The following is an 18,901-nucleotide window of genomic DNA, read 5'->3' as shown; positions in this document are numbered from 1 at the left end:
AAATGTCAATGGAAGTCTCCATCTTTTTCATTCTCAAATTCACCATTTGATCATCCAGGTTAACGAAAGAGAAAATTATCCAAGTTTAATTTTTTAATCCTTGATTCTGTTTATATGCACTCCATCTATTTATGAGTAGTTTTTCCCACCTATATATCTGTTGTTGTTGTATCTCTGTCACGTACTACATGAAACCGACCTTTCATTCATTTAAATACGTAATTTCACCTTTTTGTTTGAGTTTCTGTTAGTGAAGTTATAAATACATACACATTTCAAAAAATATAATTGATATCCCCAAATTATTAGAGTCTTGATTTTGATTCTTAGAGCAATTTATTTGTGGAAGTATTCCATAATGGCCTTAATCGCAAGCAATTCAATTGGATTTGTTAAGAGTGTATGTGGTGAGGATTCATGGGTATCAGTTAAAATTAATGGAGCTTCTTCTTATTTCAAGAGGAAGAAAACCTTTGTAGCGTGTTATGATTATGGAGGAAAAAAGATTTCCCAAAATGCCCCTGAAAAGTTGGAACCTTTGTGGGAAGATGGTTATGGTAGAAATAGAAAAACCATGGATTTGATTAAGAGTGATGGAGGACCACCTAGGTGGTTTTGTCCTGTTGCTTGTGGAATGCCTCTAAAAGATTCACCTGTTCTTTTGTATTTACCTGGTAATTTGTGTTTGGTTATAAAGTTACACAAATTCAAGAATATGTACATGAATTATATATATATATATATATATATATATATATATATATATATATATATATATATATATATATATATATATTCATTCTTTAGTGTTGTTAAAACTTATAAGATTGTTTAATGTTTATTAATTGAATGTGATACTTTTTGTTAGGAATTGAAGGGACTGGAACTGGCCTTGTGTTACATGAGAAATCTCTTGGAAAGTAAGTTGCAATTGATCTACATCTACTTATTGAGTTTGTTTTATTACCAAATATGCCCCTTGTAAGAAGATCTAGTATCTTATTGATATGCAAAGATTTTAGAGTGAACTTTTTCCGAATTGAATCACAGGGTTTTTCATGTTCAATGCTTGCATATTCCTTTTCATGATCGAACGCCATTTGAAGGTTATCATCTTCTCTTGTATTTATATTATGTAAAACTTCATTAAACTAGTAGAATGAGAGAGTAAATGACCATTTTACCCTTGTATTTACATGAAGGTTTGATTAAAATTGTGGAAGAAAGTGTGAAGATTGAGCATAATTTGTCTCCAAATAAGCCGATTTATTTGCTTGGAGAATCTTTTGGAGGAACATTAGCACTTGGAGTTGCAGCTCGTAATCCTACAATTGACTTAATACTCATTCTAGCAAACCCAGGTTATTCTTTTTGTTTCTTTTCCTAATTTCTTCTACTTTTTTTTTTTTTTTTTCAGTAATGTCAATTTCATACGTGTATTTTTTTTTATCCAATTTAACTATCTTTACGATTAATTACGAATTATATATATATATATATATATATATATATATATATATATATATATATATATATATATATATATATATATATATATGTCGGATAATAATACTTGGTTCTCCTTCCATTTCAGCAACTTCTTATGAGAGATCATCATTGTACCCTTTAGTACGCTTCCTTATGGGTAGGTTACTATCAACTCATGTCACAATAATCAAGTTAATGACTCCACGCACCCCCTAAATCTGCACTTGATCCTTTCTTCTAAATGAAAATAGGGAAGAAAAAATATTTGTTTATATTGACTTTATTTACTTCAGCTGAACAATTATACATACACATATGCATAGGAAACAATATAGGATCCAAGCACCTACGAATCTCTCTCTCTCTCTCTCTCTCTCTCTAAATATTTACATACATATACATACACTACAAGGATCGAGCCCTATGCAGACAACAATTATGGACACTGTACCTACGACATGTCGTCGGTATCGTTGGTAAAGGTTATACAGACGACATTTCGTCTGTAAAAAGTCGTTAGCATAGCTCCGTTGGTAAAAGTCGAAAATGTCGTCGGGACAGGAGTCATCGGTACAGAATAACCAATCCAAACGACATGTCGTCGTCAAATGGTCGTCGTGATTGATTTTCGAGGAAATAAGAAAAAGTTTTACTCGGACTCTATCCCAACGACTTGTTGTCTTGAAAAGTGTGAGCAATACTGACGACTTGTTGTTGGGAAAAGTAGGTGCCAGCCAACTTCCGTTCTAGTAATACCAAGGTTCTAAATGGCGTGAGGCGTGGCGTGGCGGCAAGGTCAAGCCTCAAGCTTAACGCGTCAGGGTGTTTTTCAAGGCGTGATGTAAGGCGACGATTTTGTATTAATTTAAAATTATATTACCACATAAATATAAATTTATATTAAATATAACTACTTTTTATAAGTGTTAGATCAATAACTAGTAACAAAAATTTAACGAAAACCACAATACCTGTATCTCCGATTAGAAAAGACATAAGAAAGAGCAAAAAACCATGTCTCAAACGAAAAAACACGCGTCATAACACGCCATAACGCGCCATATCACGTCTTGCCACGCGCCACGCCTAACACGCCATAACGCGCCATGGCGCGCCTTTTAGAACACTGAGTAATACCGACGACTTATCGTCGGGATTGGTAAAACCGTTTTTACAGTTATAAAGCTATACCGACGACATGTCGTCGGTATAACATTTTTTTTTATTTTTTTATAGGTTTTGTTATATATACCAAATCTGTTTTTTTAAAACAAATCCAAAAATGATATTTGTAGAATAATATCAAACACTTAATAAGCATAACATACCATTAAAATTAAAATTCAAATTCTACTACACTAAACATAAATATCACATTATCATACATGTATACAATACATTCAATTCTAATTTTCATTTCATTTTAGACGTACAATACCACTTTCATATTCCAATTTCATACAATTAAACATACAATACATCCAATTCAACTTTCAATTTCAAACAATTAAGCAATAAATCCAATTTCATACAATCATAATTTATAGCACCTAACATTTTAGATGTCAAATTTCAATTTCATACAAATGTATACCTCTAAATACAAAACCAAACATCATTCCTAATTTCATTTTCATGCCAATACACCACAATGAACATAAACAAATCATTCCTAACTTCATTTTCATTTTTCATATCAAAACACACTTTCATACCTCAAAATGCATATATATATATATATATATATATATATATATATATATATATATATATATATATATATATATATATATAAATAAAAGCAATCAACCAAACAAAATATGAGAAAAATTATATATCTTGGTGTATTGAAAGGAAAAAAAATCATAAACTTCATTTACGTACTGTGGTGTGTTAACATGAAAATAAATATAAAAAAACTTACCTTAAAATCGGTGGTGAAGATAGCTGAATCACCAGAAATCGTTTTCTCCGGCGGTGGTGAAGGTTGTTGCCGGCTGACGGTGATGAAGGCTGTGATTTAGTGCTCCAACAACCGGAAATAAATCCCCCAAAATTGGAGTAAAAACTCGTGCTATTACAAATTAAGAAGAAATCAAGGACCAAGAACCTTACCTTTAGGTTGCCTGCGTCGCCGAAGCTTGAGAGGGAAAAGAAAGTGCAAGCGACTAGAAAATGAACGCAGGGTGCGAGTTTTGTTACAGGAAACCCTATACCGATGACAAGTCGTTGGTATAGGTAAAACAAAACTACGTCTTTCCACTTTATGTTATTAAAAAAATAAATAACATAAAAAGGTTTTCCAGACGACATATCGTTTGGACAAATATTCACGCCGATCGATCCTACTTTTTCCAGATGACATGTCGTTGGTATGGGATTACAAAACGACATTGTCTTTCTTTTCTGCGACACGGATTAAAAATAAATCGAAATTTTTTTTAATGCCCGGTATATAGACGAAATGTCGTCTGCATAGGTTGACGAAAACAACGTCTTGATTTTCTGCAACAAGGAATATAAATAAATCGAAAATATTTTTTTAATATCCTATGCCGACGGCATAGGTTTTCGACATACCGCCAATATTTTGCCCCTGCCGAGTCTATGCAAACGACGAGTTGTTGGCATAGCTTTTCTAGTCAAAGACATATGGTCAAAGTTGGAAAACGTTGTACCGACGACATGTCGTCGGTATAGCTTAACTTTTGCCGACGATATATGTCGTCCGGATAGGTGTCGTATGTAAACGTTGTTCTTCTTGTAGTGATGCATGCATGCATACATACATATTGATGATGATTGAAAACTACTATATGGTATAAAATACTCAGTTTTTAAATTAATCATCAATATTATCCGTTGTCTCTAAAATGTAGTATAATTCAATCGGTGACCAAGGCACCAAAAGGTTTCCTTATTGAACCTATTATTGTTTTCTAAATATTCAATCTTGATTCATATCTTGGTGAATTTTCTAGTTTTGATAAGTGTATGTAATCACACATCTTTACTTTGCAATCCATCATCTTTCTTTATATTTATTCCAAGATTTTTATTCAGGTGATTATGTAAAGATGGAGATGGTTAATATTCATATTGGGCAATTGCTTGGCAATCTTACTGGAGATATGAGTCATGTACTTGTTCCTTAACTTCGTTTATTGTTAGTTTCTTCAATTCGACTGTACTATATTAATTCATTTCTGTCCAATTTTATCATCAAGGTTCTCATTTTTATACGTATTCCTGATAGATGATGACAACAATAATACCAAAAGACACTCTTAAATGGAGGATAAAGCTACTTGAATCAGCTGCTGCCTATGCTAATTCCCGTTTACATGCTATTACAGCTCAAGTACTAGTTCTTGCTAGGTTAATCTCTTTCTTCTTTAACTAACTCAAATCATACTTTATTTCTTGTTAATATATATATATATATATATATATATATATATATATATATATATATATATATATATATATATATATATATATATATCATTAAGATCATAGTTGCATTCAGTGGCAAGGATAAGCTCTTACCCAGTAAAAACGAGGCTCATAGGCTTTCAGGATTACTGAAGCGCTGCAACATACGTGTGTTTGAGGAAAATGGGCATGCAATCTTATTGGTATTAAGATCTATTTATTTATTTATTTTTCAGTTTTCTTGTGAAAAGAATGAGCATAGGACATATAATACAATAATGTGAGTGCCTTTTTGTTGGTGTAGGAGAGTGGTGTTAACGTGTTATCCACTATTAAAGCTTCTCAGATGTATCGACATTCTTCAAAGTTTGATATTTTTAGAGACTTTTTGCCTCCAAGTATGACAGAGTTCAAAACCTTACCAATGGAGGCTTGGTAATCTAATTTCTTTTCTTTGTATTTGTTCTCATTTTGAGTTTTAAAAAAACAGAAGTCGATATTATTTATAGGATAAGATGTAACTTTGGAGCTTTTTGTAGGTGGTTTCGGGTTTCCATGGGTGCAGCAATGTTCTCAACAATGGAGGATGGAAAGATAGTGAGAGGTCTTGCAGGGATTCCAGATGAAGGGCCTGTATTAATAGTTGGTAATCACATGCTTTGGGGATTTGATTATTTTGTACTTGTCTCAGAGTTCATAAGAGAAAAGAAATCAGTGCTTCATGGTTTAGCCCATCCGGAGATTTTCCAATTAGGTGTTGAATATGAACATATTCTGATGCCATGTGTTGATATAATGAAGTTGTTTGGTGGAATTCCAGTTTCTGGAAGAAATTTGTTCAAATTGTTAGAAAGAAAGTCGTACACGTTACTTTATCCTGGTGGTGCAAGGGAGGTTTTTCATCGTAAGGTGTGTTACTTGAGCTCGTATTAATTTCATTTAAAAAAAGCTTCATCATTTGTTTTTTTATTTGTTAAAATGGTTAAATATATAATTGAACTTCTTTTGCATCTTTGAATCATCATCTCATTTTATCACATATTAAGATGGTTTGTGTAATGGAAAACATGGACAACTAAGTATAGGGCCATTATATAAATCTTCTAATAGAATATTTTCCTCAAGCAAACTCAATCTCATTCCAGTCAATATATACACAATATATACACGTACAGAGGCATCAATCATGCCTAATACAAAGGAATCAAACCTTAATTCTAGGAATTATCACCCAAAAATACCTTAATTCGGCACTTGATCGCGAAAGAGTAGGTTGTCGCTTAGACGACCATGGAATCAAATTATCACCCAAAAATACACAATAACCGGACGTAGAACACGTCGTGTATCCGGGCAACCACCCCAATCTGCATCCGTATATGCAATCAGTGATGAAATGGAAGACGTGTAGAGATGGATGCCATGATTAATTGTACCTTGAATATACTTGATAATGCGTTTGAGGGATTGCATATGATCAACTCTCAGATCATGATATGTAAACATACTTGTTGAACCGTGTAAGAGATATTAGGACGGGTGAATGTAAGGTATTGGAGTGCCTTGACGAGGCTCCTATATAGAGTAGGATCCTCAAAATGAGCACCCAAACTAGCACTAGCCTTCTGCTTTGTATCAACCAATGTAGTGGAAGGCTTGCATGATGACATTCCAGCTCGCTCAATTATTTGCTCGGCATACTTGCGTTGTGAAAGAAACATACCACCCTTATGTCAAGAAACAGCTATACCAAGAAAATAATTCAATGGACCAAGATCTTTCATAGCAAATTCCGAAATAAGAAACCCCATGATAGAAAGACGTAAGGTATTGGATGAAGCAGTGAGAATAATATCATCAACATATAACAAAATATATGCCATGTCAGATCCTTTTCGATAGATAAATAAAGAGTTGTCACACTTGCTATTGGTGAAACCATGAGAAATGACATAATTTGCAAATTGCTTATACCATGTACGGGGTGCTTGCTTTGGTCCATATAAGGACTTACACAAAAGACAAACATGATCCAAATGATTCTGATCCCGGTAACCCAACGGTTGATGCATATAAACCTTTTCTTGTAACTCACCATGAAGAAATGCATTTTTCACATCTAATTGATGAATGGGCCATGCTTTGGAGAGTGAAAGAGAAAGAACCGCACGAATCGTAGCCAGTTTCACAACTGGGCTAAAAGTTTCGCCACAATCTATACCAATCTGTTGAGTTTTTCCATCACTTACAAGACAGGCTTTATGCCGCTCAAACACACCATTAGGTTTTTCTTTATGAGTAAAAATCCACATCAAACGAATAACATTAACATTAGGTGGGCGTGGTACCAACTCCCATGTCTTATTTTTAATAATAGCGTCATACCATCATGCATGGCCATTTTCCAATTCGGGTCATGAAGGGCTGCAACAGGGTTATAGGAGTGGTTTGGCTTGCTGGTGCATGAGAGGAACTAGGTAAAGGATTTGATGAGGTTGGGCCGGTAGAGATTGGGTCGATGTTTATTGGTGAAGTTGGACCAGTTTGGGAAAAAAGCTCATTGTGAGTGGGTGATGAGTTAGAAGGTTCCTGATGGGCCAAATCTTGTTGGGCCATTTGCGGCTAAATTTGATCAGGAAGACTTTTAATGTGATGCATTGTATATTGAGAAATGTCATCATCCACAAAATCATATGCAGATGAGGAGGAAGGGTGCATTTTTTTAAAGGGAAAAACATGCTCATTGAACAAAATATGGCGACAAACTATAATGTTATTTGAAGATAAATCATAACATTTATAGTCACGATGATTTGTAGGGTACCCTAAAAAAACACATGGATGGAGCGAGGTTGTAACTTATGGATCGTAGTGGAAGGAATCAGAGGATAGCACAAACATCCAAAAACGCGAATGTGTGAATAGGAAGGTACCCTTTGATACAATATTTGAAGAGGTGACATATTTCCCAAAAGCTTGTTTGGAAGAGCATTTAGAAAATAAGTAGCCATTTGCAAAGCGTGATGCCAAAATGAAGAAGGAAGTAAGGCATGAGCTAAAGTGTACGAGTGATATTATTGATCGTACATATTTTTCTTTTAGCTTTACCATTTTGAGAAGAGGTATGTGGGCACGAAAGACGAAGCGACATGCCATGAGTTCGACGAAAAGATCGAAAATGATCATTATCAAACTCCCTCCCATTATCACACTGCACATTTTTAATATTACGTTCAAATTGAGTGAAAATATGAGATTTAAATTCCAAGAATTTGTCAAAGACTTCCGATTTCTTGGCTAATGGAAAAGTCCATAAAAAATTAGAATAATAATCCAAGAACAAAACATAATATTTGTGCTCCATGGAACTCAAAATAGGAGAAGTCCAAAGATCATTGTGAATAATGTCAAATGGCATAGTAGTATTAGAAGTAAATGCAACAAACGGTAACTTAACATGTTTTCCAAGCACACAAGAACGACAAATGCTAGAAGAAGAAATACGATTACAAGCAATGTTTTTATTATGTCTAAGAGCATCCAAAACTTGAGCGCCCGGATGACCTACACGATCATGCCAAAGAGAAGGAGAGATGGTAGTAAGAGCGGTAGCTTGATTATTTTTGGTTGTAGTAAGAGGATAAAGGTCACCCTGACTATCACATTTCATGATTCGTCTCCTTGTTTGAAAATCCTTCACCAAAAACACAAAAGGATCAAATTCAACGGTTACACAATTGTCAGAAATAAACTTTCTAACAGAGATAAGATTTTTAATAATTTTGGGAGCATGTAGAACATTTTTCAAGGACAAGGGAGGATTAGGATTAGGTAATGAAGTATGACTGTAACCAGAAATTGGAATAGTATGACCATTTCCTACAATAATTCCATTAGGATGATTGCTCAAATTATATCTCCATGTTTGTTGTTGCTGCGAATTCCAAGGTGTAAAACCTTGTTATTGTTGTTGTGTACGACCGCCGCTACTGCCGCCTTGCCCGCCACTAGACCCACGACCGCCAGCATTGTTAGATTTTGATAAGCCCCAAGTAATCCTAGAGTGTTTCTAGTTGATCTGCTTTATTATAGTTATTTTGGTCTAGGGGTAGTTCGGTCTTTTATTTAGTTATTTTGCAGGTTAGAGTTAGTGGTGATTCAAAGTAGTGGGGATATCACCTCGCTAAGATGTTATTCCTTTTTGTCCTTTTCTTTAGTAGTAGTATATATAGTAGTTAGGAGTATGAGTGAGGTAGCTAAGAATTATTATGAATTGAACTTTGTTCTTTCTTGGAGATCCCCACATCTCCAAAGCTGGGAGTTATCTTAATATCATCACGTAATTTTGTTAGATCAAGGGTTAAAATGCCTGGGGTATATGATAGATTCAACAAGGATCTATCAGATTTCCGGCTACCAGTTTTCCGGTTACCAGGTTGCTTCCTTCTGTTATGCGTGTGATCTGAGTTAGACTTAGGAACAAAAGAATCTGTTGATTGCAAGGATGCAATCATGGCCGAATCTATCCCTGTAGTAGCCTCCTTAGTAAAACACGTTTCTTCAAGAGTTAGCATAGAACGGGCCTGATAGAAGAGAGGAAGAGGATCACTTTGTCTGATCAAGGTGCCGACACCTCTGTAAGCCCTGGTGAGACCTTAAACTAGTTGTATGACAAGGCGACTTTCTGAAACAGGAGCACCAACATTCTTCAACTGATCAGCAAGAGACTTGAGGCGTTGAAAGTAAGCAGAAACATTAGGAAAATTCTCCATTATGGTATTGGAGAATTCGGTTTCAAGGGTAACCACACTGGAATTCTTGTTGTCTTGGAATATGTCTCGTAACCTATTCCAAGCTTCCATGGCTGTAACATCAGGTTCAATAATGGTGTGCAAAAGATCATTAGAAATACTGGAATAAATCCATGAGAGAACAGTGGCATCATGGAGTTATGGTTGCGGATGTTAGACACCGCAAGAGCAGGATGAAAGGAGGTTTTATCAGACATGGCGATGTGGGGAAGAAGAGGAATGCTAGGAAGAGACGAGTTGAAGATGGAGATGGATCGTAAAAAAAAAAAAAAAAAAAAAAAAAAAAAAAAAAAAAAACCCTAGTGCTCTAATACCATAATAGAATATTTTCCTCAAGCAAACTCAATCTCATTCCAATCAATATATACACGTACAGAGGCATCAACCATGCCTAATACAAAGGAATCAAACCTTAATTCTAGGAACATAATGTTACAGAATATTGACTTAACAAATATACAACATACTATATTTACATTCAATTAACATCTTCGACTACAACACCTATTTTCCAAAAAATTAGCAACCTGGAAGTTTCTTAGGTAAGTATACATACCAAATACCTACAAATAAATTCATAAAGTACCAAGTATCTAACTACTGTAGTGAGAAGACAATAATATCAAGTTGGAAATAATGCATAGACTAGTCCTAAAAAGATTGATAATGTTAGCTAGCAAAAAGTTGTGATCCATCTTGTAATAAAGATGCATTCAGTATATAGATAGACAAATAACTGATACCCTATAAATACTATTATGCTAAGTTGCTAATCAAGAGACTTGGTCAACAAATTGTTACAATAGATAGACACTAAAAAATAAAAGAAAACTAATAAATTAAAGCAACACTAAGCACCCCTAACAAATACCAAAATTTACCCTAACACCTTTTGATTATATTGGCTAACTCTTGTAAAATCTTCCATGAAGAGCCTTATAACTGTGTTATTGTATAAAATGAGAATAATAGATTATAAGAGATCTCTATATACAGAGATAAATATAACATATATGTACCCTCTAGTCAAAAGTACTTACAAGAGTGTCTAATACGCCCCATAGTTACCTAATTCGCGGATTGCTCTGGTATGGGTATGGGGTTCACTAGATTGAATGTATCGGGTACGGAGGGGGTAGACTCATTTTGGTACGAACCAGTATAATGTACCATGAAGTACGATACAGTGTACCCAAATGTAAACCATTTTTTAGAAACATATTGTTGTACATGTATGATAAAACAGGAACATATTATATCAGATTACCAAATACCAAAAACATAAATGATCAAACCTTTCAAGTCTTAACTCTTAAGTACCAAAAGCTATAATAGAGAACAGATTACAAGACAAAAGATGAAATAGAATATCATAATTTGTTACAATAACAGGAACAATACAAAATTAACAAACATAAAACTTCTAGTCTAACCGCTGCCCTTTTCCTTTCCTATTCTCCATACCTTCTTCATCAAGATTCTCCCAAACCATTTCCTCCAATCGGGCTCTTGAACCTTTTATATAATCGCTTTCCGGATTCATGTCCCATTTTTTTACGGGGCCGGATTTATAAGATTATGAAAAATGGGATAGAAGCTTAATGTTTGAGTGAATAAAAACTAGTTTATCCACTCTTGCAATTTAAACGATTTCGCTTCACGTTATGAATATATGAGTATGTACTCCAATTTTTCCCCGCCGAGGAGCTACTAATCGGTTGAGAGAGTAAATCTTTTTACCACATTTTCCAATTCCTGAGTCTCTGATCCATAAGTTGCCCACCGATTAATCCTGTCCGTCGTTACGACATCAATTTGAGTTGAGGTCATAGAGTAAATTCCTTTCTTTATATGAAATTTCACGAATTGTTCTCGTAAATTTTTTGCTTCTTCTTCACTCTCTGTAATTCTATTAAATGCCTCCATAACACTAAGTACAATTTCTTTGTCTTGGTTGGGAGCTTTTCGTGTCATGCCACCGGGTGCCAATTTTGCTAGGTAGCGTTTATCATAGAATTTTGGATTTAAGGAAAATCCCAAACAATAAAAGGGGATTGTCATCTTCTCCCACCTATCCAAATAATTTTTTCAACTTAAGGGTAATAACTTGCGTATTTATTTTCCCTCATGACATCCTTGATTTCACCTAGTATGCTGTCCATCCTTTCATAAATCTCTCCCATTTTGGGACCTTCACCATCACAAAATTTTAATAACAAAAATATTGGTTTTGTAATATCCAATATACTTTAAACATCGTCCCAAAACTCGTCATCTTTAATTGTATAGGCAATTTTTGCCCCAACTATTCGAGTGGGTTCGTCCCTATTTTTGACCCATTCCCGCCAAGAATTAAGAACAATGGTTGTAGAAAGAGCCTCCCTACACTCCATTAATCTATTCAAAACTATATAGTGTAAGGCAAAACAAGTTTTTGCAGCCTTTAATAACTCTAGTGTTGAGTTTTCCCTAAAAAATGATAAGGCATGTGTGTGGTTAATAAAAAACTTGACAATACCTTTTCTTCTCTTATATGTCTCCGCTAGCTAAAAAAAATTCCTTCACCGAGTCTTTAAAAATGAGATTTAAGGTGTGCACACAAGGGGGCCAAAAAATATGTTTGTGTATCCTTTCGATCTCCCTCCCAGCAGCATTGCAATTAGCCGCATTATCGGTTACAACTTATAATACATTATTTGGTCCAATATTATCGATGGCTCCAAATAGAAACTTTGAAAATTCTACCCTCGATTTTTCAACCCCCGATAAGTCTTCAGCGTACATGAATGTTGCACCACAGAAATTAACTGCAAGGACATTGATAAGTGGATTATGTTTCACATTAGACCACCAATCCAAAACTATTGAGACTCCTTGTGTAATCCATGTGTCCTCAATCGGTGCAAGCTCCTTCTCAACGTCCCTAACACGTTCATCAAGTAATACAGTTCTCGCTTTTTACGTGATGGGGGTTTGTATCCATATGTTGCATTTTGTTGGATTAGTGTCTAAGTCCATAACTATTTTGGTATGTACTTGACCCGATTATGAGCATGGTCCTTTTGGGTTTCCTTCACCATAGCAATATGTAGGATGATTTAAGGAGAGAAAGGTTTAAATATGATTTATTAATATATTATGAGAATAATATATTAAAGGAGAAATCATATTGTTTAATTAGTATTAGTCAAGAATTAATTGATAATTAATTTTGTGGCTAAAAGAGATTAATTAAATTTAGGGGACTGGACTGCGATTATTGGATAATTGAGTTATTGGGCTAAGGAATGCTAAAGGATCAAGGGGTGAACGAAATTATGATGGGAGCCCATCATATTTTCGTCCATGGCCTTATCCAGAAGGTTCCACGGGCTGCTTAGAGTTTAAGCTGTCCATTAGGGTTTTGACTGAAACCCTAGCAGCCCACACAAGTATATAAAGGACCCCTTAGGCTCCAAAAACGTGGACAACTGATTCTCTAGGGTTTCTAGTCGTTTTTGGGCAGCCTCTCTTCTTCTCCTCTTCATCCAAGTTGCATAAGGTGTTTGTGACTCCATTAGAGGTGCAGCACTTGAGGCACTAAGCTTTTGAAGCCAATCCAAGCAAGGAATTGATTGTTATTGCTATATAACAATCAAAGGTAATTCCATAAACCCTAATTCAGTTTATAATATGTTAGATCTAAGTTTATTAGTCTTGGATTCAAAGCATGTACAATAGAGAAACCTAGATCCAAGCATTAGGGTTTGTATGAGCACATAAGATTGTTCTTATGCCTAAAACCTATCAGTGGTATCAGAGCCTTGATTGGTTTCAGTTGTATGTGATGCTTAACTGTTTTGTTTGCTGAAAATCGAGTTTTTGGCCTCTGCCCGACTCAACTCGGCGAGTTAGTATCTGGACTCGGCGAGTTGGCCCCTACTCGACGAGTCCAGGTCTGACTCGGCGAGTCAGTTCGTCAAGCAGAGGGTATTTCGAGATTTAGCTGCTGTTTTGACTTGGATTTGATGCTTAATTCGTTTTTTGAAGTTAAAATCCGATTTTTATCTTAAATTAATGATTATCCTTGCCAAAACAATAGATAATTTCAAATCTTTTAAATGCTGGTTGTTTATATGATAAATATGGATTATTTCAAATTATTTGGTAATTATCTAGTGACTAAAATAAGATTAGGTCAAATATAGATAATTATGAAATTAATTGTTTAATTTGAATTATTTGTTATTTGATCCCTAATATTTTGAAATGTTTCAAAACTTGCCCTCAAGTTTTGGAATTTAAAAGTTGATTATAAGTTTAATTTTGAAATGTTAAATTCTAAAACCCTGGTAATTTGAAAAGTTCGAATCACACCCTTATGGTTTTGTTAATTAATTAAAGTGTATAATTAAAAGTGATTTAATAAATCCATAAAGTTTTGGTTTACATTTAAATTAAAAGGTATAATTTTCTAAATTAAACCACCTAGTATTTTAAAAGTGTAAAATACACCCTATACTATATATAACATTAAAAGTCTAATATTATATATGTATGAGTAAACAGTCGGTCTTACCGTTAGTAGGCCTCATTCACGAAGGTGGTCTATAAGGGGTGTTTAAGGAAATTGCCTATAAAATGGCGATTGAATGGGTATCCACTCTTACCCACCGCACTCTTGACTAGTGGAGGATCGTTAGCCGAACGGGTAGGATAGGACAGAAACCTTCCATTATAAGTATAATGAAGTAAAAAAGTAACTAAATATATATATTTTTTTCAAATTCCCACATCATAGTTACTTTAGGAAAAATGTGAAATTATATGCTAACCCATAGAATTACACTTCGTACCCTTGTCAAATGTTAGTGGAGCGTGTATGGTTAACCGACACACTAATTTGGAGATGACATTGGTAGCGAAGGGTGACTCGATGTTTGTCATAGATCAATGGAGCGTGTGTGGCTAACCGACACATTGATTAGGTGATTGTAGCATTGGGTGCACCACGTGATGCGTATGGTTATTCACACCTTATTTGTGATCCTCGGCATCCCAGTCACAAATAGTAGGGCATAATCGAGATTAAACATGACATTGAAAAGTTCAATGAATCTCAAAAGATCTAAGAGTTTCAATTCATTTAAAACTTAATCTTCCTTTTCGTTTTTCATGGTGGAAATTGGTAAATCGTCATTTACCTACCTTCAAATATTTTGCAACTAGATTACGACATCCCTTTTCTAGGTTGTAGAATATTGTGTTGGATCCTAGCCTTAATAACTCATTTGGGTGTTTTATTAAGGACTCAATCAACTTAACTTGAATTTTCTCCCGTTTTGTAGATGTCTGAATCTAATCGTGGTATTCCCGAATCCCAAGGAAAAAGTGTTCCTAATGAAAGTAAAAGCTTGATTCAAAGTGAAGGATCACTATGGACTAGCTTGATTTCACTTCCTCCTCTTCCTCCCATTGTTCTCCCTAAACCTAATGATCGAAGATTTGAAAGGTTCAAGATCACCGAATCCCTATTGGAAATGGAACATCAAGATGGCAAACCCGTGTGTGCTCACATCCTAGGGATGAAATCACACATTGATAGGTTGATTATGTTGGGTGCGTCTATCTCAAATAAGTTGGCTGTGGACTGGGTTCTTCAGTCACTCCCTGAATCATATGATAAGTTCATAAGAGAGTATTATATGATGAAACTTGATGCAACCCTCATTGACTTGACTTACATGCTTATTGCTGCTGAATCAGAAATGATTTGGCGAAGTAATGGAGCATATTTGTCTGATAACTCAACCAACCATGCTTCCATGGACACCACCTGTTCCTGCTGCCAAGGCAAGGGGCAATGGATACGAAGCTGCCCGAAGGACCTGAAGAATCTAAGAGATAGGAGAGTCGATAAGTATGGCTCTACTTCAGGTATAAAATCCACTATCTAACTCCATTTAAATTCCTATTCTTTATTCATAATGTGATAAGATTACACATTGGCATGATTTTGCAGGATTAGAGAAAAGAGAGGAAGTTTGATGGAAGAGCAAGATGAGTCTGATCACGAAGAAATGGATTTCGATCGCATGAATTCAAAGATCAGATTTTGAGCTTAGGAAGTTATGATAGAATTGTTAGGAGTATATGATTACATAGTTTTTCATTTGAATGTTGCATTGTAAGGACATGTTTTCCGCTGTTTTTATGAATAAAATAAATTTTGGTTTTTATCTTATTTGTTTATCCTTGCAATGAAATATATGAAAAATTAATGTTTGTGTACTTCTATTATTAGCAAAATGGATTTGATTCTTAATTATGTTATTTGTGGAAATGTCAAAAGTTTACCAAATAGGGAGAGTTTCTCATCGCCCAAATTTCAATTGGACAGAAACTTGGAATCATGCAAAGTGTATTGTATGATGAATGAAAAAACTTTCACATTTGGGAAACTTAGACTAATTCTTTGGCAAAGTGTCAATTGAAGGACAAGGAGATCAAGTACACAAGGTTGTGCGTTGATCAAGTACACCACAAGAGTAACAAAGATATTCGTCATGATTTACTAAAGTTTAGTAAATATGATTATACTTATAAGATTAAGTGTAATTCTGAGTTGATTGAAAGAGTTTAAATGAATAGTAGAACGAATAAAGAAGAATCAAGTAGGCAGAAAGATAAAAGTTTCTCTTTTCTAAGAAGAAGGGAGAGTACCTTTTATTGTGTTTTATGATAAGTCTTAAAGATTAAGAACCATGTCTCAATAGATCCTCTAAGTGAGTCTTAGTGCAATTGCATGTCTAAGAAGAGGAATCGAGTATTGTAGAAATGGTTAAATCAATAAGTCAATCATACTTCGTTCCAATATCAAGTCTTAGAGTCAAGATTGTGACATTAAGTGAAAAGTCTTAAGTAGGTTTATAACACTCATCAAATGTGGAAGTTGGAAAAGTTTTCTTATTCTTGCACATTTGAAATTGGTAAGTTGTGCTGTCTTGGATAAGACAAAGACCAACTAGGACCAATTATGTGAAGTGTTTTGTCTTGATAAGAACTACACTAACTCTTGAATATTTGCTTTGTCAAGAAATGTTTCTTGACAAGAGAATCTTATATATCAAGGAGTCAGTGGGAGTCTTAATGGTCTTGAAAGGTTTCAAGAACAAATCAAGAATAAACCTTATAGATCATCACTAGCACACGACTTGAGGTTTACAACCTATCGTACTGACATTATTTTGTTTCTATGTCATTCCAATTGAGTTAATTGTGTATGTGAGTTCTATGAGTTCTCATTTGAATGCATACTAGAGCCTTAGTCGATGGAAAATACATTGATATGTAAGGACAAATTACTAAACTACTTGGAAGACATGGTGGGCACTCGTGTTACCATAAGGCAAGAAATCAAGATTAAGAAAGTTCAGTCTATATGAGATTGAATTTGTCACAAACTTTGGTTTTGGTAAATTCACATGGATAGGAACTCTTACACCATAAAATCTAAGTGTCATAAGATTCCCTCCTTCATGAAAATGACTGTGAGGAAATGCTTTCACTAAGAGAGATCTTAAGAAGATAGCAATTGTGAAAATTGTATTCTTAAATTCGATTATGGTTACGGCATCCCTTTCCATAGTTCGAATTGTGAGATTTGGCAATTAGTTTGAACATTTGGAACTTAGTAACATAAGTTCTAAATTGTTTAAGCATATATATGAGCTATCTAAGGCAAAGGTGTATAAGTTTAAGAAGCTTAGATAAAGGCTTATCGAAGCATCTGGTATTAAAAATATGAATTTCATAAATTCAATAGGCATTGTTTTTCTGGAAGTTCATTTGTTTTCTGAATACATGTCAAAGCTAGTGGGAGCATAAGTGTTATGCTTATATGATAATAATCATCATGATAGTGGGAGCATAAGTGTTATGATTGTATGATTATTATGGCGAGTATTGCAAGTTAACAATATTAATTATAGAAAAACAAAGATTCAATTTGCAAAGTTGCATGGGTTGAAAAGTTGTTTTGATATAATTAAGGGAGAGAATATTATACTTCGTTTCAAAATCTAAAGCTTAGATTGAGAAATTTTAATATCTTCAGTGAAATGATACATTGTGTGTTCTCAAATTTCGATTATAATTACGGCATCCCTCTTCATAGTTCGAATTGTGAGAACATGACACATAAAATATTATGGCAAAAGATTGGTAATATCATATCTTTATGTAAGACATTATGCATCGTGTCCCATACGCTTCGGGTATAGGATCGATTGCAAATGCTATAATATTTTACCATTCTAAAATTTTCCAAATGTCTAGCATTAAGAGGGAAAAATGACTAGAATTGGTTTTGACTAAAATAATTGAACAACTATCAAAGGACGATCCAAAGTTCGCTGAGGATTAGTCGCTTGTAAGTAGTTGGAAGTATGGTATTGGATGGACCATATCGACATTATTATGAATAGATAAGATTCTATTAAGAATGAGTTGTCATATGGCAAATGTGGAAATGTTTCCATATTGGGAGTTGGATATTAAGAATCTATGTCTAGACTAGAAACTTTTATGCAAGAATGATGTTCAAAGGAATGTACTTTGAATGTGAGACTTCACGTCTATAGAATTGTCTTGTAACAATTTGCGATAGAGTACTTTGTAATTTCATTGGCCAAGTCTTGGTGACTTTTGTGCTATGACTTTGCGAAAGGGTCGTTGCGTAAAATGTTAGAATCTAGCATATTCTAGTAGTGGCAAGAACCTTGTGTTCTTACACTAACAATGGGGATTAAGGAATTGTGAAATGAGCATCATTGAAAAAGTTTTTCAATTGATCTATTTCACAAAGCATGGACCATAGGAAACAAAGTGTGCATGCTTAGAGCATGGGACAATTGTTGTTGTAATTCAAGTAATGAGTTGATTATCCGAAACATGAAATGATAAATAATGAGTAGTCAATATGGTGGATAAATAGAAGTGTTTTATTTACTTTCACAAGTTTGGGGCCATATAGGATTAAGTATTATTGTTATGTTTCAGTTTGCATGTTTTGACTTCCAGAATAACTAGGTTATTTAAACATCCACAGTCGGTCATACGTTGGAAGTAAGTATGAAGGAAGACTGTCATGAAGAGTCTGTAGATTGTCTGAAAGGTTTAGACATAGC

At 34.4% G+C, this 18,901-nt stretch overlaps 2 protein-coding genes across 2 annotated transcripts; both read left to right on the top strand.

Annotated features, from left to right (window-relative positions):
- Nucleotides 1–304: 304 nt before the first annotated feature.
- On the top strand, nt 305–1,730 carry LOC145056890 (phytyl ester synthase 1, chloroplastic-like). Its single transcript, XM_079004611.1, has 5 exons — nt 305–674; nt 869–920; nt 1,051–1,106; nt 1,203–1,361; nt 1,595–1,730. Exons 1-5 carry the CDS (start codon nt 359–361, stop codon nt 1,702–1,704), a joined length of 693 nt encoding a protein of 230 aa, XP_078860737.1. The 5' UTR covers nt 305–358; the 3' UTR covers nt 1,705–1,730.
- Nucleotides 1,731–4,565: 2,835 nt separating this feature from the next.
- Nucleotides 4,566–5,898, top strand: LOC145060177 (phytyl ester synthase 1, chloroplastic-like). Its single transcript, XM_079007889.1, has 5 exons — nt 4,566–4,628; nt 4,745–4,866; nt 5,018–5,126; nt 5,228–5,358; nt 5,463–5,898. Exons 1-5 carry the CDS (start codon nt 4,566–4,568, stop codon nt 5,854–5,856), a joined length of 819 nt encoding a protein of 272 aa, XP_078864015.1. The 3' UTR covers nt 5,857–5,898.
- Nucleotides 5,899–18,901: the final 13,003 nt, after the last annotated feature.

Source organism: Lactuca serriola, chromosome 6 (assembly GCF_051521515.1).
Source record: "Lactuca serriola cultivar US96UC23 chromosome 6, Lser_US96UC23_V15, whole genome shotgun sequence".
Classification (NCBI taxonomy): domain Eukaryota; kingdom Viridiplantae; phylum Streptophyta; class Magnoliopsida; order Asterales; family Asteraceae; genus Lactuca; species Lactuca serriola.
Note: the sequence above shows the minus strand (reverse complement) of the source record. Positions and strands in the feature narration are given on the sequence as shown.